Below are 22,530 nucleotides of genomic sequence, written 5' to 3' on the forward strand. Positions count from 1 at the left end.
TCCCTTGTCCTCCACCTTCTATTCATTCCCTAAATCATCATTAGTCTGATCTCCTCCCAAAGCTTGTTTTTCAATATCTCAGTTTGCAGGCTTCATTGCCTCTTTGATATCCGTGCCCCAAAACTTCGACTTCTCAAGTCCAGTTCTGAAACTCCCTCAGGATCTAGTTTCAAGTTGCAGCTGTTGACCTTGTTAATGTTTTTAACAATTACAGCAGGGCTAGTATAAGAGAAATTGGTCCCAAAGAGGCATAAGCTGATTGACCTAGCTGAGAGGTAAGAAGAACAGGTACGTGGATTCGCTTTGAAATAAAAGCAAGCACTAAGATTTGGGAGATTTGTTGGAGTGGCACATAGGTATATTGAGGGAAGATGGTTTTTTAATGAGATATCAAAAGCCCCAGTACTGCAAGCAAGTTATCCTTACAATAACATGTTCAATGTGAAAGTGACATAAACACAAATGAATTTAAGTTTAATTAACGGATTACAGTATGCCAAAGGTATTTCACCATGACTACTTAAGCTTTAAGCAAAAATAAGGAGTAGGAGTTCTATTAAATTGAAAACATATATTTGGGATACAGTTCCTCAAAGTCTCCCCCAACAGCAAACATTCAACATCTGCTGGCCATGCAGCACCGCCAGGCCAAAAGGGTCGTGAGCTGGAAAATGACAACGAATTGTTAACATCTTGCTTCCCTAATTCCTGCAATGGAGAATGTTAGCTTTGCTTCTTTAAAAGTATTGCCCCCATGGGTAACAAACTGGTATGAATAACAGAAACTGCTGTGAAGGGAGAAAACCTTCAGAACATGAGCAATAAGGCAGCATTCATTACATAGGAACTGGAACAGAATATGTAAAACCAGTGTGTCCAGAATACTGAAAAAAACCATTGCCTTGTTTTCCTGCGTAACAAGTAACTTCTTGTTGTCAGGAATAGTAAAAGCACTTTTCCACCATAAAACTCAGGTCATGTGAAAGCCCAAATCCCAAGGTGATAAGCACCAGAAATGTGCCTTACAAGCCACTGAAAGGATGATAACAAATAAAGATTGTCTTTAGGTATTGAAGTTGTTCTACTTCTTTTCAAAAATCTGAAAATCAACAGCACCAAGGTCAAACATATTGATACTCCCATGAATGTTCCACACTACTAATACTCTGCAAATACAAACATAGGATAACACCTTTCTCCCTTTGAATGTATTACTGCATCTTCTACCTGGCGTATTACTGGTAGGAATTAATATATTGAGTCAAAGAACACACACAGAATTTTAGCCACTACCATCTACAATACATCTCCATCTAGAAGAGTGCGATTTTTACTAATCAGAATCACAACAGTACAACCAATTAAAAACTAGGAACAGGCTGTATTACAGCTACATTGAAACAAAAATAATTTAAAAATAGAAATTAATCAACCACGCACAATTATCTAAACTGGCACTGAACAAGGATTTTAGGAGAAAAATCTTGAGACTGTTCAAAATACCATTTCAGGCTTCGATTACTATAGAAAACTGTCTTTACCTGCAGAAACTGGTAATAACCCAAGGCAGAGAGCTGCATAAACAATACTCACCAATTTACTACCCAGAAAGTACCTGGAATGAACAGTTATTTGGCAAATAGAATATCCCGCACTCATCCTAGTTGCATTAAGCTGAAGATTTTTGCATGGTTCTGACCTTATTTCAGGGACAAGTAAGGTTAAAAAAGTTATCATTATTTCGGAAAGAAGAGCCTGGCACCCAACTGCAAAGTGAATGGGAGAGAGGAAGGGCACAGAGGGATCTTCTCCTCTCCCAGTGGGAAAGGTGCAGGAAAACACAGATCTCTGCTCGGAGCATATATGGAAGCCAAAAAAACCTGTATGTGAGCTTTCCCCAACTGCAAGCAACTTCACAGGTTTACCTAAATCCACTTCTACACTGAGTGCAGGATATAGAAATATCTAGCTATTTGAGAAGTTTAAAAAAAAGTTTTAGATATACAGATGTAGACACGTTTATATAAGAGTTTTAACTGTCATTTCTTCTCTCTTTGGTTGTCATGGAGCTGCCTCTTTTACATTCACATAATATTTTATTGGAACACACATCACATTTTTTATTAATTAGAAAGAATTAGAGTAGAAAGATTATAATGAGAAAGGCTTTAGTTTCAAGTGGTTCATCAATGAAGACTTTACCTTAACTACTACGCACCAAGACAACTAGAAAAAAATAGTTTTGATTTCTTCTACTTCATGTAGCAGATGTTCAAGATAGTCTATTTAAATTTCTTTGTTAGAGGTGTGTTAAACTACTCAAATAATTCAGACAATCTGCAAACAAGATTTCTGACAGGTTGTAAATAACACGCAATTAGTATCATAACTTCTGAGATTAATTTTTCAATCAAAGCATGTCTGCCTCCATCCAAAAAAGAACAAAAAAAAAAAAAAAATTCACACTACAAAATAACAAAAAACTCACAAACATACCACATGAACTCAATCTCCAACGTGTATTTCCAAAATTAACATCTGTCTGGTTTTGGTTCAACTATAAAACCCAATGTCCATTGAATTACTTAGTACTTTTTCTGGATTTGGGGGGAGGAAAAGGGGATGGGAAGACATGTTACCCTAACACTGTAACTAATCTGTACTTTATACAACAACTGTATTCCTATTTGGAACAATACATCTGTTCCACTACACTGTTTATTCTTCTTGATAGTAGATATAATAACAATATATATATTCCACATGGTTATTTCTTAAAATCCCATGATATCTCCATGATGCCCTGAATTGCAAAAAAGAAAACAGACCAGCAGTAAATCAAATATATATTATTCTATAAACTCTGTGAGTTTCGAAATACTAACACTACTTCAGGTGATTCAATTCTGATACTAAGAAGTTACAAAAGGCTGCTTAAAAAAATTAAAAAAAAAAAAAAATGAAGAGAGAAAAACATTGAGTGAAAAATCGTATTAGAGTATTGCAGTGATACACTGTTTACAGGACAATCTCATCACAGGAAAGCCTTCTGACATCTGTTTTTCACTACCATCTCATTACATCACACTTCTTAAGTTACTATGGTTAAGCCGCAGCAATGTTATACTTCAGTTCTCTCTCTATTAAATTGGTATAGTAGTACTTCTGTAGTTCAGGTGAGTGTTGTGAGATAAAATGAGGACATCAAAAACTGTGAGATTATACTAACGTCACCCTCATAAGCAAGTCAGATACATTTTTACCCAAATTACACTGGATAGATAATGTATCTTGTAAACCATATAAAGATTGTCATGTCAAACAGCATTATCTAATGTAACACACTTAAGAGCAGAAGCCCAAACAGAGGTGTGGTAATTTAAGTATGACAAAAGAGGCACTGACTTAAACTGACAACATTTTGGTTTGTCTTTAAATAATGATTTAGCCATATTGTTATGCAATACACACTGAGTATATTCTCCCCCGACTGAAAAATAAACAAACAACCACACACTCTTTCAATTAAAGAAAAAGTTAGTTGACATGTTAAATTTAAAACTGGGTCCTTTAAAAAGTTACCATCTGTGTCAATTCTTCCTTTGTCCCAAATGATATTTTAATAACATGGTAACAAAGACTGTTAAACCTATTCATATGTTTAAACTAATTGAAATCTTGTGCACAGGTTATATATAAAGAAATTAGGTTGCAATTAAGCATAGTTATTAATGATTCTTAAATCTAATTGTTGTGACTATTATAGACCACAGACAAGGTCAACTCCACAACTCTAGCTTTAAAGAAAAAAATACCACCTGAATTATATGCACAAAGGCCACTTTTGTAATGACACAGCTCTAATCATGCCAAGTATGTTCACCCATTTAAAAAAAAAAAAAAAACAGCTTTTCCCAAACTGGTACATAAAAAATATATCCCCCCATAAAACAAAGTTCATTTAGTAAATACAGTAAAAAAAATAATCAATACAAATTTAAAAGACTAACTCTTGCAATAATAAAAACCCACTCTGCAAAAGATTGTGCTTATAAGCAAATCCAAAGCATATAAGTCATTTCAGCAACTACTGCAGAGCCCTTACACTAACTGCATAAATGTCAAATATGTGTTTTAAATTCTGCATAGCAGCAGCAAGGTTTGGATCAATGTATTTCAGATTTTTAGTCAAGATCACTTCCCATTCACCTGTATGCATTAGAAGGAAAAACACTGGTATCATCTAAAAAGGAAACTCAAAGGAAGACAACAGATCTCTTCTAACATGGCTACAGGAATAACTGGAGAAGAGAAAGAGGAAAAATTATTCTTCTCTCTGAAACAAAACACACTGAGCCAGTAAATCGCAAGAATATTTTTTTCCAGCAGCACAGGGACACAAGGCCATGAGATGATTTCTTCTTATTACTAGATCTGAGAGGGTTAAGACACAGACAGCCTTAAGATCATCCATACAAAATACATTCCCTACTCTCTTGACTGAACAGAGACTTCAATCTAGAAGACTGCTCCGCTGGCTCTCTGCTTGTACAAGTTCTGATGTAGCATGGGTACATCTGCATCAGTACTTCAGCACAGATAAGGAGAGCACTTTTGCAACAAATCTTCCTGCCATCCTAGTTAATCCACTTTTGTTTGCTGCACAAAGCAGTTCTGGGGTGCACAAACGTGGTTCCTTTCAGACAAAACTAAAACACACAAAGCGTACTTCCAGAAGCACTACTGCTGCTAACGGGGCACAGTAGCAGACAGGAGCTGGTCCAGAGGGATAAGCACATCACTTTGCAAATGCACAGTGTGTAGATAGCTATAAGGTCCTCACCACCAACGGTTTCATTGTCTGAATCTGCTCTCACTGGAGCACATTACATTCTCAGGCAGGCCCACCCACACTGTGCTTCAAGGTCTCCTTTCACCTGTGAGATGGGACCTGACTGCACCTGAGGTTTGCTGAGCTGCTCAGGCTTTGCTTCCTCTCGGGTTTCATGTTTTCTGTTGTCCAAAGTTCTCACCTGCAGCCTGTCATCTCTGCCTATTTGACTATTCACATCTAATAGCTTCCTCTTCTTCAGTATCATCTACTCTCACTACACTGAAACTTCTTCTCATAAAGACTATTCAAAGCCTGACTACGATCATCCTCAAATAAACTTAATTCTGGCATTTCTCAACTTTGAGTGCTCACTAATTTTAAAACAGTAATACTTTAATAAGTTGATCATTTAAGCACACACAGAAAAACAGACCACTGAAGCCAATTGTACAGCATCACATCGACTCTTCAGTGCTCAAAAGCAGGGTTAAAAGCTTACATATAGCCCTCAGCCCTCTATTATTGACATGGATACAGCACTAAATAAAGCACGTTTCCTCAGTGCATTTCACAGCCATTAAGGCTTGTATCACTGTGCCCCAATGGACCTTGTCTTCCGCAGCCTCTCTATCCAAGTCTCAACCCAGAGAGAGATCCTCAGCTCAGCTTGTCCGCCTCTCTCATTCCCACGTTCAGTTCACTTAACTCACCTTAGCGATGGCCTCTCTCATTATCTGGCTTTTCAAAACCATTCATCCCAGTACTTTCAAGTCATCCTCATACTCCTTGACTGTGCTGTGAATCACAGAGAGATTACTCTGTTCTTTTCCTTATATCACAAACTTCCCTGACTGCTGAAGGGAACAATTTTAAAATGTTCTGGGCTGTAACCACATGATCAAGTAATTTGGCATAATACAAGCAGATCAGTCAATCGAAGCAGCTGGTGCCCAGGCCCCTATATCTCCAGCATAGAGGGTTTATGAGTTTTATTTCAAGTTCAATTCAACCTGAAGCCCCAGGCTGAACGTTGCACCACACATGTGGCTCAGGGCTGCTCAAAGGGCCGATGGTGGGGAGTGGAGTTCACTCTGTGTTGGCCTGGAGAAGATCCCACGCTCAGCTTCCCCCAGGAGGAAGATGGTTTATACCTACAAAAACCACCCTGTGAACTGAGCCAATGAGTGTCCAATGGTGATTATCAGAGAATTCACTTTAAAACTGTAATAGCATGATGGCTTGAAGAACCAGGGCAGCTTTACTAAATCTCACAATGCTTCTTGGTACAGAGAGACAAGATTTAGCTGGCAAAATAAGCTTCTACCAAGCATATTCCACCTTTCAGAATTTAGATTAAGATTGGATACTTTTTCTTGGCAACCATAAAAAAAGGTGCTTAACAACTCTGATTCTCTTGTTCCAGAGCAAGGTCAGAGTAGAAGTTGTAATTACATGAAATGTATAACCATTGCATTAAATGCTTACAAATTCTTGACATTGGAAAACACCACAGCACTTTACTTTTTGTTTTCAGAAACAAACAGAATGAACGCTTTAATCCAGTAACAACCAGAATAAGTCAGATACAGAAAATTAAGGACAACATTAGATCTAATTAAAAAAAAAAAATCCCACTTAAACCTACGCTGTTACCTATAACAAGGAAAAAAACAACCATGCATTCACCTGAAGTTAAGTAAAATAAGGAAACATGCATGTCATGAAATATCTTTGCTTAGAAAGGAAAACAATTACTATCTAATTTTGATTACTGACATCAAAATGCCAACTCAGTAGGCTTTTCTTTAATTAATATATATCCAAACAGCACGAGAAGGAAAACCTGTATTTTACATTTCAGAATTTCAAGTCTTCAGTAAGACACTGACTTGCATTGTATATTGTCCTCTTCTGGATGCCAGTGCATATACAGTGCTCACAGAGTTGACAACATGGTGTAATAAGAATGAGCAATATTATGTGAAGGAACTCATGTTGTGTAAAAGGCAATTATTTGGATCATCCTAATAATTTTGTAATACATTTGAAAGAAATTATATCAAATAATCAAAAAACTGAAATCAAATACCCAAACTGAGCAAAGAACAAGAGGATGGGAAGGAAAAATGAATTTTAGATAGTTCCTGTCATGTAAAATTTCATTTGTTATAAATACAAGTATACATTCTAAAATAGGAAGGAGGCCTTAAGATTCATGCACTTTAGCCCACTTTCATCTACAATACCCATAATGCATCCTGAAATACAATTTATAAAGGAATAATAACAGAATAATAAAATTTTTCTCTCATTCTCTTGGCTTCTTTGACATTTAATGTCAATCTGCAATAACAAAGCTAATAATGATCTTTGTCTTCACACACTGCTATTGAAACAAAGCATTCCTTTGTAAATTAAAGGGTAATTTTGTTTCCACTATTCCAGTCTAAATCTTTCCGGGCTAGAATTACAGAAGCTCAAGGCATAAATCATCCTATAATCCAGATCACCTTCTCTCTGGGAAAGAGATGCTGTTCTTTTGAAAATAATCGTATGGGCAACCAGCATCCAAAGCAAAGCTGCATGAAGCATGGAAGACTGCATCTGAACATCATTACATGTTACAAATGCCAGACACCTCCAGAGGCTTCCCATTCAAATCTTAACATAACAGCAACCTTCCCAAATTTGCAGATCACGGGGTGACACATTATAAAGCAACATCTCAATAATACACAGGAATTCAAATGGAACAGAAAATTGTACTTTAGACTGGCTTGTAATTAGGAACATATTCTTTAATCATATGGCTTCCAGGTCTGCAAATAATTAGGTGTATGCTGAGCTTTATGCAAGTATTATGTTGATTTTATGAAGACTACTTGCATTTGTAATATAAGCTGAGCCACAGTGAATGATTTTTGGCATCTAGGAAGTTTCACACAAAGTATCACATCCTCAACAGCTTCCAATCAACCTTCTACTGTGCACCTCTATTGCTACATCTTCCAGCTGCCACCACAGCCTCCTAAGTCTGATCCATGTGTGACAGCAGCTGCAGCAGCAAGGTTAAGTAGGAATTAGTGAGTCCAACTTCCTCTTCACTGTCAGTTACCCTCATAAACAGGGGTAGTGCTGAGGGTTAAGTATTAACAAGACCAAGGCCTTAATGACCATTAATTCCATATGGTCAGATTAGCTTGCTGCAGACAAGAAGATAAATTAAGAATGCTCTTGTGCTTAACCACATAATGCCACTGCACACAGCATATGATGCGTCAGAAGAACTTTCCACTAAAACGTAGAACTTACCCCTCTTCTGAACCCAGCCTTCCTTCACAATGGTAACATCGCTCATGATGGCTCCACTCTGAACCCCCGACTCAAAAGAGTATTTCTCTGAGTTATCAGCTTGTCTGTTTGCCTTCTCTTCTGCAGCTCTTCCCAGTTTCTACTGATGAGTCAGCCTGGAAGGAAATATTAGAGAAAGAATTTAAGTCTTTTCTGTTTTTCATACTTGACAGCCAACAAAAAAGTCCTTGTTGATGTCTTCTGCTGACTGAGCTCATACTAAAAATCTGCCTTTTTTTTAAATTAACCATATAACAGAATCATGTTTCTAGTCTTACAGCACATTTTCCATGAACACTGTAATGCTTAAGAGCAGCAGAATGTGTCAAAATTTAAGTCATTAAAATTTAAGCACTTTTATAAAATGCATACAGTAGAGTTCTCTCATACAAATGCACAGGATGCTTTTAAATGAAAGGGTGCCAGTACTGCTTCACAGGTTCAACTCTGAACCCACAGGAGCTTTAACCATTCCCGCATTTGCCATAATGCCTGCAAGGGACAAGTAGTTCCTCTATTATGGCTACATTGATCATATCAAGAGTGCAAGAAAATGGAAGGGAAGTTTCTGTAAAGGATCTTAAAACCAAAGCCTTAAGTATTACGGATTCAGTTAGCCTTGTAACTGTTAGAATCTGTAGGAACCAATTTACTAGACATGCAGTTACTTTTTTTAATGTTTGAATTAAAAATAAAAAAAATACAGTTAAGACTACAAAAATATAAGATTCTTCCTACTTCTATTATAATTTCATTATAGCAAATATGAATCCTTAACTTATAGAAGTTTTGGGAAAAAAAAAAAAAGCAAGTACACGGACAGAAAAACAACTTCTTAGAAGTACAAATTAATCAAAAAAGCCAGTGTTTAGTTTATGAAAAGAAGGAGCGCACATTCTCTAAAGGTTTTAAGCCAGGCAGCAACAAGAGTGCTCTTTTCCCTACTAAGCTCAGCTTGCAGGGGACAGAAGGGAAGTTCGCCCTGGAACAGGACATGCCACTCTCAGAAGTCACAACCATCTCTTCTGACCACCTCACTCCCAGAGTACCTATCAGCTGTGAAGACGAGATAAATATTAATAATACTACAATCAAGTAGGAAGAGAAGCCAGAGGGCAGGGGAAGTTTCCTTTTGCCAGCAGACTGCCTTTCCTCGTCATTCTTCGAAATAAAGAGAAGCAGTGAAATAATGCTAATACAGAAAAGAGTGAGACGCCAAGAAAAGCGATGTCTCTGATAGTGGAGGAACACCCTTTTATGGCTGTACACGCAGGAGTGCGCCTGTACATAGCACCAGCACAGAAGAGAAATCTGCACACCAGTTTAGTATTATCAAATGCAGCATATACATGTACATTTAGTAGGCTGATCAACAAATGTAAACATGTGATAGAAACAAATACAACTGTGCTACATGCAATCTGTGCAATGAATGAATGGAGAAAGGACTGGGAAATAAACTATTCTAATCCAGCTAAGAACAGGCTAAAAACTGAACCATTATACACATGCAGGTTATTTCTTATTTATCATTTGAAAAATGTGTATTTGCACCACACAGCAGCTAGATGGAAGGCTGCTTCTGTATGGATGCTGTGCTGTGCAAAATAAAACTTGGTATGAGTATTTTTTCAAGTGGTACACAACAAAAAAAATGCAGTACAACCTGATTTTACAGAAACACTGAAGTGTGTCCGTTTTACAGTTTTGCTTTCACCAAGTCACTTTTTCAAAAGCATGCAGTATTTCAGATGCATGGAATAAAAGCCATAATGCTAAATTCATTAATCCTGCAAAGTTTAAAAGACATCTCCACAACACTGGTAGATACATCAGTAAGAACTATGCAGGTGATGCACAGCCTTTTGCATTGGCATCACACCTTGACACGTCTAAAAGGATGACAGACACCGGTGCTTATGGAACTGCACCCTGCTTTAAGACTTAAATATTGTTCAAGCTTTCTTAAGAGTTAAAAGAAACTGTTACACACAAGGTTTTGGAAGGACCTTAGACAGATTCATTACTGTTAATTGATCTCGCTAGCTTTAGCTGTTCAGACTTTGCTTTATGTAAACCAATATGGCAGAAATAACCGGAACATGCATTTGCACATCCTTCACTTTACTAGTGTTGAGAGCTATTTTCTGGGTCATACATTATCAGAACTTCTGTTTGCATGCTTCAAACTAGAGATAAGCAAGTCTATCAGCTGTGCATGGAAAGTGATCCTGACAGATTAAGACACGTGCCTGAAAGCAGGCTGTGGTTTTGCCGTTCAGGATCACCACAGCACTGTATGAGCTCTTATTACAACACAAATCTTTACAAAGCCAGGGGTGAGTGTCAAACAACGGCGACCTAAAAGCAACTGTACTGTGAAGGAAGTGTAAGCACACCAGTACCCAAATATCCAAGTTCGATCTTCCTATGAGACTTTCATTGCATTATTTGAGAAGTGATCATATTACTTTTTTTTTTTTCAACTATAGACAAAATAAGCAACATAACACACTGTACTTAGCTTGGGCTGGCATATGCTGCAATATGTTTTACTCGTTTGGCAAAATTTATCACAGAATCACAGAATGTTAGGGATTGGAAGGGACCTCGTAAGATCATTTTAGTCCAATCCCTCCGCCAGAGCAGGAACACTCAGATGAGGTTACACAGGAAGGTGTTCAGGCAGGTTTCGAACGTCTCCAGAGAAGGAGACTCCACAATCCCCTGGGCAGCCTGTTCCAGTGCTCTGTCACCCTCACTGAGAAGAAGTTTCCTCTCAAATTTAAGTGGAACCTCTTGTGTTCCAGTTTGTACTCATTGCCCCTTGTCCTATCATTGGTTATCACCAAGAAGAGCCTGGCTCCATTCTCATGACACTCACCCTTTACATATTTATAAACATGAATGAGGCCACCCCTCAGTCTCCTCTTCTCCAAGCTAAAGAGACCCAGCTCCCTCAGCCTTTTCTCATATGGGAGATACTCCACTCCCTTCATCATCTTTGTTGCCCTGTGCTGGACTCTCTCCAGCAGTTCCCTGTCCTTCTGGAACTGAGGGGCCCAGAACTGGACACAATATTCCAGATGTGGTCTCACCAGGGCGGAGTAGAGGGGAAGGAGAACCTCTCTTGACCTACTAACCACCTCTCTTCTAATACACCCCAGGATGCCATTGGCCTTCCTGGCCACAAGGGCACAGTGCTGGCTCATGGTCATCCTGTTGTCCACCAGGACCCCCAGGTCCCTTTCCCCCGCGCTGCTCTAACAGGTCATTCCCCAACTTATACTGGAACCTGGGGTTGTTCCTGCCCAGATGCAAGACTCTACACTTACCCTTGTTATATTTCATTAAATTTTTCCCCACCCAACTCTCCAGCCTGTCCAGGTCTCGCTGGATGGCAGGACAGCCTTCTGGCGTGTCAGCCACTCCTCCCAGCTTGGTGTCATCAGCAAACTTGGTGACAGTGCACTCTATTCCCTCATCCAAGTCATTGATGAATATATTGAATAGTACTGGTCCCAGTATTGGCCCTTGAGACACTCCACTAGATACAGGCCTCCAGCGGGACTCTGCCCCATTGACCACAACTCTCTGGCTTCTTTCCTTCTTTTCTTCATTTCCTGCTTTCCAATTTTGGTGTGTACTTATGAAAAGTGCAATAATTTATTTTTATTAGGAGAGATTAAGCTACAAGAAATGAACTTCTGTACTAAGTAGCAATAATCTTGTCTGCCCACACACTGATCATTAAATCCATTATTTCAGTAGACACCCAGTTCTAATGAATGAATTTATGCTTAAAGCTCCCTATTTCTCCACTGATTGTGATTAAGTTAATATTACTCAATCAAAAAATCTGATCTATGACCAATTTTCATGTCAGCTGGTGTCCCAATAACCTCAAATGTATGTCTGTAGGATTGCATCCCACCCATCACATGTACTACTTTACTGAATTTCAAACAAAACTGCCAAAATACAAAGATCATATCAATATAGTGACAAAACCAACTGTATTATATCCAGTTTATCTTCACAATGTTATCAGGAACAACTTAAACAGAATTATCAGCAGTTGTATGGCTATAGTGATCATTCCCTTAACAGGTAATTAAAAGTCAAGTTGAACTACACAGGAATCTGAAGGAGATGAACCAAAGCCTTAAAAGACTAATGAAAATAAAGGTTATACATTCACACTACACTTTCAAGAAGCCTTTTTTAAGTATCTGTAGTATTATACCTTAATAAATTCCCTTGAGGCTTTCTAGAAGCTGTATTCCTTTACTCTCAAAGTCACTCAGCAAAGCTTTAAAAGAACAGACTTTTGAGAGAATTACTCCTTATCACAACAAAAACTGACCTTAATGAAAGCTAGTCATACAGAAACCTTCTTCCCTGAAGATATAATAAAGGATTTCTATAGATGTAAAGGAGTTGCCTGAAACACATGAAACAAGAATTCTCACACGAAAATAGAATTTCACCTATAGTTCAGCTATTTCAAGAAAAGCCACAGAAGTGTTGATTCTGCACAGCTGGCATAGAACTTAAATACTTGTCAGCAATCAACTCTGCTCTCCCAATGAGCCTCAAGTTTCAGTGGCTGTTATATAGTAATTTTACAGTTTTCCTTCTCGCTATAGGATGAACCTACAGAAATAGGGAAAAAATGTGTAAGAACTGTAGTTCTAGACATTTTGTATTCCAGCTGCTTCTTACAGGGAAAAACCTGACTTGTTTTTATATATGCTTCAGCCACTGGACAACAGGTTGGATTGCTTCCCCCCCACCACCACGTTATCAAACAGAACTTGGAAGATACTTTAAAACAGTATATTGTGTGTATTCTGCAGATGGTATCAGATAGTCACATATATGCATAATACATAGAAGAACTACTGTCTGTATGCTTTCTGGTGCAGCTGTAAAAATGTACTCCATCACAGTCAGTCACGTGAAGAAAACACCCGTATTTTTTTATCCGGTAAAAAATAGTAAAACTTCTCCTTTCTTCTTTGAAAAGCTATTGAGCCACTTTTACAGTGTTGGATGAAACAATTCAGCACACTTCTAAAGTGCTAGTATTACCTTCCATGTTTCCAGCTGTAGAGATTGCAAAGGAATTTTTCTGAACAAAGATTAAGCATTAAGTATTACATGCAACAGAGTTCCAGACTCCTCTGCCGATTACAGTTCTCCAAAGTCGTGGTGAAAACTAGCCAACACCTTTTCAGTTTTCACCTTGAACTTTAAGAATAACAGCAATATAGAGAAGAACCAGCTCATTTCATGATGCTACCATAGGGGAACTATGAGATCAACCATTAAGATGAGCAATGGACCATTCAGTAGGAAGACACCTTTTCTTCAGCTTGTATTTTTAAATTAAAGGAGGCTCTCATGCCCACCACAGCTGTCAGGCACATCCACAGACCTGGTAGATGGGGAGAAGGAAAGAAATCCCTTCCAAGCAGAAAGACTAAAACTAGTGGTTCATGTCTACACTTAACAACCACTATGTCTAAGTGAATAATCATCACAATTCATAAGAACAGACAACTCCCTTGGAAGACAACAAAACTCCCTTGGAATCTGGGCATCCTCCCATTTCCCCCATGAAAAGAGATAGCTGAGTAAAGAAGACAGTGCCCATAAATTCAGTGTAAATTGTATGATTCAGATCTCTGTTTTAAGAACTTTCATAAACACAGGCTCCTACTTTCAACAATTTTGGAGCTGAGAAAAAACAGATACTCTCACATTTACCAACTCAAGTTACCAAAGAGAATGCCAACAGGATCGGTTTCAGCGCTTCCAGAGATGATCCCTATAACTTCTTGCAGCATTATCAACTTAGTGATTCATCCACCCTTATTCACTTAATTTATAAGGGAACTACCATTTTCCCTTTTTACAAGTAATCATTTGTTTAATGAAAAACTTGGGGGGGGGGGGGGGGGGGGGGTGCAGAGAGGAAACAGCCAGTGAATCTTTCTGATTCACTTTGCCTGACTCACTGAGATTCTTTGGTCCTCAACATAAGCAGAACCAAATCTGATCATCTCTATCTCCTCATTTCTCAGAAAGGTAACTGGAAAATGTTGTGCATACACACACAAAATACACACTCTCCCAAAAAAAACCAGCTCTCAGCCATCCTTTAGTGGCTTCCATCACACACAAGTTTGTTTCCCTGCTTTGGGGGCTATTTTTTGGGGGCAGATCAAGCTCTTAAGAGGTTTTCACAAATCTGAGATTGAATCCTCCAAGATGACCGAACAGGCTATAACTGTCTCCAGTGCTGTTTGCAATCACAGAGCAAGGAATTCAAAAGATAAGGCTCTAAACTAAAAACAGAGTTCTCTTTAGGACTGGAACCTGAGATCCAAATTTTATTTAAATGAAAAATGCATGCATATCCTCTTCCCCTACCAAAGTTGTTATCTAAATTCTGGTCAAACAATTAGAGGATACATTGCACATCATCAAAAACTACACAAAAGACTGTGTTGCAGAACACAGATTGCTACAAAACCTACTAAATCAAATTAGCCTATATTGTTAACGGAAAAATCACACTCAGCTGAGTGCTTTATCTAAAAAGTATAGTGTATTTACCAGGCTTTTACAAACTACCTGTTCTGCAATTTTGGTTACACTTCAGACAACAAAACACGAACTGGTTTGACAAGACAAAGAAACAAAAACACCCATGGGATTATTAAAAGACAATAGATCCTAAATTTATAAAATGGTAATCTTTATGTATGCACAATTAAGACATTTAAAGATATCCCTAAATACCTTCAAAGCAGAAATGTCCACAATTTACAAATTTTAAAACAAATATAAAGAATTCCAAGATATCTCTGTAATAGGCATTGCAAATATTTTTAAACTATATTTCATACTAAAAGCCTCATTGTCTTTAAGAATATTGGTATCAAAAATTCACTTCTAACAACTTTATTTCATAAGTCTTGACTCAGAATAATGAGGGGGATAACAGGAAAATACCGCTACATACATCTTGTGGTAAGGAAAACCAATATACTTTGTAAAAGATAACTATTTATTTTTAAAACATGTTTACATACATGCATTGTGCCTTAATATTTTCAGTGTTCTATTTTCACTTTCAGTATATCAAAAAGCTGCACAAAGCTAATATATGCTCAGATAAGCCTAGTTAGGAGACTACAGGCACACTGAAATATTAATATACAAGTTAGAAGTTTTATTTAGATTCTGCAACTGAATAAGCGTATCAAAAAAGAAACCATCATTCTGTATTTCTTTTCCTCTTATAACAACAAAGCAACCTATTTTAAGGGACAAAGGTATAATTAAAGAAAGGTGAACAAAGCCAACCTTGCCTTTGTTTACCAAGGTATAAAGGAAGTTTCTAAAAGTAACTAAATTGTTTCTTTAGAATCCCATGTGAAACATTAACAATCCATTGTTTTGCATTGTGTTTATTGACAAAAAATGCTTTACATCCCTTTCTTCCCCCTCAGCCATACAAAACAGTAACTGAAAATCAGATAGCAGAGTGACAAAACATATTAGAATATAGGTCTGAAATTTAACCAAATAATACACTTGAAGGAGAAAAGGCGAAGGGAGGGCTAAAGTTACTCATCAAAATAAGTTACCGAGACAATGATCCTGGGAGTTTTGAGACTTAAAGGAAGTCAAATCAAGAGTTAGATGAGCTGAGTATCACAACTATGATAACGTTATTCCACTCAACACTTCAAAATACACATAATAAATTTAACTTGATGAGGATTAATGTAGGGATACTAATTCTTGCCTTTTCAAGACAAAGCTCCTTTGCCCTTTAAAAAAATAGTTTTGTAATGACTCAAACCACCAAGCAAAACTAAACCCAAGCTTCATATTTTGAAAACAAACTAAAATTGCCTTTCTATGCCTAGAATACTTTGGAAAAGGTAATCTAATTTTCAAAAGTTCAAAGTACCTAGAAATTCCTATTCACTCTGAGATATTTTAAAATATATCTTCAAGAGATACAAAATGAAGTTTCATTAAGCTCATATATTTAAACTTTGTATGATAGTAACTTTTCTGCAGCACAACATCATATTGTGTATAAAACACTGAGCACACTGCTGAAGACATGTACATGAAGTGCCATGAGCAACAAGAACAGCAAAGTACTCAGATACAAATGTGTTCTCAAACTATTAATATAAAAGATGAAAAAAGCTCAATGACATGTCTACCAAGTAGCTTTCTTTTAAACTCTTACAGTAGGATTTATTTATTATCTGGATATTGAATGAATTAGATTCTGAATTGACTTGCAACAACAAGGATGAGCTTTGTGATTCCTTCCTGCAAAGCAATCAAACATTGCTGAACCTACAGACAAATTCTAACACTACAATATGACTAGAACTTCTAAGCTAAAACCTTTGGACCTTCTTGTTCCCCTTCAAAAAGCATTATTCTCATTAACTTGAGACATCAATTTCTTAAGAACAGAAAGAATTCTCTACAACTTTAAATGAAGGTTGTATATTTTTCAAAGGTGTACGTACTATTGCTTACACAGATTTAAGGCTAGAAGCAGAGCTCACTAGAGTAAATATTATAGGAAAAAACAGATTACATGAAACTCACACATATAAACTTAACTCTCTGCCTCAAATACACTTAGAAAAAGCTGTAATAATTAACAAAATCTCACATAGCAAGCTGCACTAATCACTTATCTCAAGAAGCAATCTAAATGCTAAGGGGAAAACAAATTATATGTGTTGGTAGAGATTGGTTTGTAATATTGCTGGGACTCAATTGACAAATACTGTACTAATTCTGTGGTGCTAAATCAGCCATACAATAAGTTTTTGGCTGTTGGGCACTGCCATTCCACACCTACCAAAAGGTAGTGGTAGGACCTTCACGGATCTCAGTGAAGCTCCAGCAGGCTCTTCACCTCTGTTCCTGCTTTAGAAGGCACTCAAACAACTTCACCACATGGACAACGCAGGGAAGTCTGACAAACCATGCTGTCAGGTCACTCAGACATACATATGAAATACAGAGGTCCAAGCTGCATTCTTAATGGCATTTTAAAAAGAGTACTGTTCTTTAGTCAGGATATTACAGTGGGGAAGAGGGGGGTGGGGGGGAAATCACAGGGCAACTTGTTCTTACTGCTATTTTTTGACCAGCATGACTCACACCTAAACACTCACCCAAAAATACATGGAAAAGGAGGATTGGTCAAGAGGGACTCAACATATACTAAGGTATTTAATCTAAACATAAGTGGTGACAGAAATAGCACAAAAATCAAATAAACATTTGAAGTGACCAAAAGTAAGCATCTTCACATACACAATAGAAAAATGCTTATTCTCCTTGACAGTAACATTTAACAATATTCAATCACGGGGGAAATTTTTTGTAAATACTTACTTTGCCACAGCTTCCTATTACATCTGAACAACATCTTTCAATAACAAAGACAAAACCAATCTGTTCAAAATACATGGCATGCATCAAAACTACCTGAATGCACATACTTAACCTTGATCTAGAGCTATGGAACACGCACAAAATGCCAAATAATTGACAACTACACCCTTGCATTTTCTGCAGTCTTTTTATCAGACATATTAGCTATTTGTCTAAATAAGTGTCACTTATAAATTCTTCTCTTTATATAGATAGCCTAAAATGTTGTTCGTACAATTAGTCAAGATTAAAATATAAACCAAAACTTTAAAGATGGCTTTTTACACTCATTAAAACACTAAAAGGTTAACTTTCATAGTCAATACTTTATTATTTGCAGGTAATTTTTTGTTTCTCTGGCTTCAATGGATTAAAACAAAACAAAACAAAAAAAACAAAACAAAATAAAACAAACAAACAAAAAACCTTATTTGAATCAGCTTTTCTATTTACTATGTAACGTCTCTTTAGAAAATAATGTTTACTACACCAGGCTAACTTGTTGCAAAGAAGAGTAACTAATGCAACACATTTACCAAGGAGACCCTGCCATGCTGGGAAAGTCAGTTCTCTACAACTAAGAGTAAACTTGCTGATTGACAAGAAGAGATGCTCACTGAAAACACACCTTCCTCACAGCAATGCGAAACTCCCTGAAGTACATGCTGTGCTAAAAAGTATCCCCCACTCCCTCCACAGTATTTTTATCAGGCGCATCCTAACTGAAGGAGAATCCTAGATAACATGAATTAATCTCATATTCTAGAACCTTGTAAAAGAGCACTTCAGTTGGTAATCTTCTCTTATAATAGACAGTACTTTAAATAGTAAGCGGGTTATAAATCTCATACAAATAAACACTGAAAATAAAAGCAGAACTTTGATGTTACAAGGAACTCATGGATGCACGCACTTAACTATTTCCCTCTTTCTGAATTCTAACTGCTGTTTGCAAAGCGAGTATTGAACATTTTGAACAGAATGTTTATTTTATCAGTCAGGAAAAAGAGAAGAGAGGAGTTTTGGTCTATAAGCTAACTAATATACCTACAAAACATACTGTTACCCTATGGAGCATTACTTTTAAAGCAAACCAATTCATTTATGCATTATCCATATCAAAATGGAAGTATGGTACAATAAAGTTTTCACTCTATGTATTTCATTGTCCTTCCACTCTCCAGTGCCCAAGCCTTAAAAGATCCCAAAGAATACTGGGTCTCTGTTGCAAAACTGAAGGAAAGCATGGCTACCACGTCACCAAACCTACCTCCTCTGTTGCATTAACAGAACAAAATAAACTATAACCAGACATGGTTGTAAGAAACTGTACCTTCTTTATACTAAGAAAGGTACAGAGATTTCAAATGTATTTTGACACTAACCACTGTAGTAATGGTGTCATACCTTCCAAAACAATTGAATATTTCAAAGTTGTTTGGCAAGTAAAGCTTCTTGGTTATTGAAATCATTAGCCAATAGGTCTTTTTAAGCTGGGAAAATGCACACCCAGAAACTGAAAGAAGATTCAATCAATCAACGCAAGACTAATTCCAAGCGGTCTGAAGGACCTCTTAGTTATTATACAAACTTCAGACACATGCTGTTCCTAACTGTAGTCGGAAGTCAAGATATAGTTTCTGGTAACATCTTGCAAACAGAGCTTTGGGTTACAAACAATAGCAGAACTCTGGTAAGTGGTTTTGAGTTAAGCTTTAAAAACCCATCAAACTATTTTCTCTTTTATGAACAATTTGCTACAGTGTCAAAGAGCCAACATTTTCCAGTGCAAATTAATATCACTCTCTCCTTAAAGCTGTATCTACTTCAAATGGGTCAAAATAAAACCAGAACCTGTTTGAATTCTCATTGACTTCCCATAGAATGGCAGATTTTGCTTAACAGCACATCATCTTCCCCCAAAATTCAAAACAAATGAGGCAGTAAGACTCTGAAATACTGCTTTCTATGAACCAATTTAAGAAACTAAGGAAGCTACTGAATTCATTCAAATCTAGTTAGAGTAAGCAGGAATACACCACAGAATAAACCGCATAAAACAAGACAGTCTTGTTAATATTAACTGTGTATATGTGCATACCACGCACTTACATGGGAGAAGAAATGAGTTATTCAAATATTATGCATAGCTGTCTAGGAAACAGAGACATTTTCTTATCTCTGCAGTTTTTTGGCCCTTATTTGAACTCGACTTATTGGTTACATCCAACCAAAATATATCCACATGGACTATAATTAGCAATCAAATCCAATTAAAAATATTGAGGTCAACCTAAAGGCTCCTGTGATGAAAAACAAAAACAAAAAACCACCAGAGAGTCCTACAAACACAATCTTCTTAAGTAGTACGCTTACTTCAAAAGTCAAAATGAGTTTCCTCCCCTATCTCATCTACACTCTTTCCATATTCCAGTGCAGAAGAACCAGCACTGGCCTATATAGAAGCTGAGAGAAACAAGAGATCATGCTTTAAATGTTACTTGTCAGAAGTTGCAATCTACTTATTTGCATGCTTTTTGCTTTGAGAAATAAAGGCCTCTGTAAAGGAAATGTGGAGAACCATGTTTGTCCATTAACAAAGTTTTAGTGAAACCTAAACAAACATTAGCAGAAGAGACTGCTGTAAGGTTCTTCAATACTGAAAATAAGTTGACAATGCAGTTATCAGGTATATCATATTTCTTGTAATAAAACTCTTAAAAAGAGGCTAAGTGAATCAAGTCTGAGACATGTTTGTATACAAACAATGAGATGGTATAGATATGTACAAGTAGTCAGTCAACTAATAATTACGTTAAAGAAAAAAAAATAGAATAAAGGTCAGGAGAGATGAAATTGTTTATTCCTTTTCAGCTGCAAGAAAATAAGAATTTTTATTTTTTTTTTAAACGTATATCCTTTAAACAACGTATCATGGGAAAACGTGAATGAAACAGCACTGGCTATTTCATGCCTTAGCTTCCCATCCAAAAGTAAACTAAGAAGCGCAGCTCATATAAAGCAACCAAACAGCCCATAAGCCTGTCACTGCTCGTTACATCACGATCATTTGCATTTAAACTACAATACAGAGCAGCGTGATCCAATAACTTTTTGCTCAGAGGCGCTGTACTGACCTGTCAAACCGCCCCGCACGCCGTGTGCGCAGCGCAGCCCAACGTGTGCGTGCGCGGGCACCCCCGCTGCGCCACGGCCCTTTGAGGTGCGCGCAGGCACGTGAGCTGCCCCTGCCTTACCCCACCAGGACCTGGGTGTTCCCTGCCCCGCAGCAACACCTGCCGCGCTGCCCCCACAGCCCGGGCAGGCCCCCGGGCAGGCCCGCGGGCAGACCCCGCCGCAGGCCCGGCCCCACCTCGGCGCGGTGGAGCGGCCGGTAAGAGCTCCCGGCCCGTTGCGCATCAACTTTTGCATGTGGGCCGCGGCCTCCATGATGGCCGGTGCGGGGGGCGGGCGGGGGGGCCGGTTTGTTTACTTGCAGCCAGAGCCGCCGGCGGCGGCGGCAGCGGCGGCATCACTTGAGCGCGGCGCTGCCACCCGCGGCCTCGCTGCTATTCTTAGCGCCAGGGCGCACGGGCGCGCACACCGACACGCACAGAGCTTCCCAGCGGACAAACCCCCGCGGTTCCCGGCACCGGCGCCCCGGCACCCGCACGCACGGCAGCGGGAGGCGGCGGGGGGGGGGTGGGGGGGAGGGAGGGAGGTTGGCGCGCGCGCCCGGCGGGGAGGGGCCGCCGCCGCGTGGGAACCGCCGACCCCGCGCCCGCGCAGGCAGCGCCCCCGGGCGCGCGCCCTGTCCTGCCCCTGTCCGCACCCCCCACCCCCCCACCCCGTTACATAACCTCCCCCCGCCGAAACGCCCCCGCCCCGCCCTTCCCCACCTCGGCCCGGCGCCGCCGGGAGGGCGACCCCCTCCCCGCTCCGCTCCCGCCCCGCCGGCGGCACTAGGCCACGGGCGGCCGCGCTCCCCGCCGCCTCCGGCCGCGCAGCGCCGCCGCCCCCCCGCATCCCCTCGCCCGCCGCCGCCCCAGCGCCCGCCGCCGCCCGGCCCCTCCCGCCCCGTACCTGCAGAAGCGGCGGCGCCGCGGGCGCTGCTGCGGAGCCGGAGGGCGGCGGCGGCTCCGGGGGGAGAAGGAGAGGGAGGGCGCCGCTGCCTCCTCCCCTGTTCCCCCGCCGGGCTCGGCGGTCCCTGGTGGCCGGTGTCTCGCGGGGGCGGGAGGAGGCGGCTCCGGCCCCAGGGCGCTGGCGGCGGCGGCGGCTACATGGAGCTGCGCGCCCCGCTACGCAGGGAGGCGCCCGGGCGGGCAGCGCGGCCGCAGCATCGATGCGCGGGGTCAGGAGGGCGGCGGCTCCCCCCGGCGCACTCACCCCGGAGCCGCCCGGGCCCCGCTCTCGGCTCCTCCCGCCGCCTCCGCCAGGCTCGTTATTGACTTTCAGGAAAACTCCCGACGTCACTGGCTCCCCCCGAGTGTCTCCCCCTCCGCGGCGGCGGCGGCGGCGGCGGCATCCCCAGCTCTCGCGAGAAGCGCGGCGGAGACGGGGGGGCCGCCAGACAGAGCGGGGGGAGCCAGACAGAGGGGGGCGGCTGAGGTGAGGGTGGGGGAGGTGGGGGAGCGGGGGCGGCGAGGCAGCTCGGCGGGCAGGCAGGGAGGGGCGGCGTGCCCCGGGTGGGGAGCGCGGGGCCGCGGGTGGGAGCGGGAGGATGGATGCGGGCAGCGGCGTCCGCCGGTACCGGGCGCCACGCCTGGGTCTTTCCTTTAGGCTGAGCCCGGTGCCGGCGGGTGGTGCCTGCCAGGCCGGGACGCGGCCCGCCTGCTGCCAGGGAGCCGCCG

General features: G+C 40.2%; 1 protein-coding gene across 1 annotated transcript in view; it reads right to left on the bottom strand.

Moving 5' to 3' along the window:
* The window catches only part of AKT3 (AKT serine/threonine kinase 3), a gene marked incomplete at its 3' end in the record, with an annotated part of 153,099 nt that extends 131,045 nt beyond the window's left edge, over positions 1 to 22,054 (bottom strand). Inside the window, exons 1-2 of the mRNA XM_080342165.1 lie at positions 21,764 to 22,054; positions 8,147 to 8,301 (exon numbers count right to left, since the gene is read on the bottom strand). Of these exons, the coding sequence (XP_080198291.1) occupies positions 8,147 to 8,192 (46 nt within the window). The 5' untranslated portion in view covers positions 8,193 to 8,301; positions 21,764 to 22,054. The remainder of the gene's footprint in view (positions 1 to 8,146; positions 8,302 to 21,763) is intronic.
* Positions 22,055 to 22,530: the final 476 nt, after the last annotated feature.

The sequence above is a fragment of the Nesoenas mayeri genome (genome assembly GCF_963082525.1).
Source record: "Nesoenas mayeri genome assembly, chromosome: 3".
Classification (NCBI taxonomy): Eukaryota; Metazoa; Chordata; class Aves; order Columbiformes; family Columbidae; genus Nesoenas; species Nesoenas mayeri.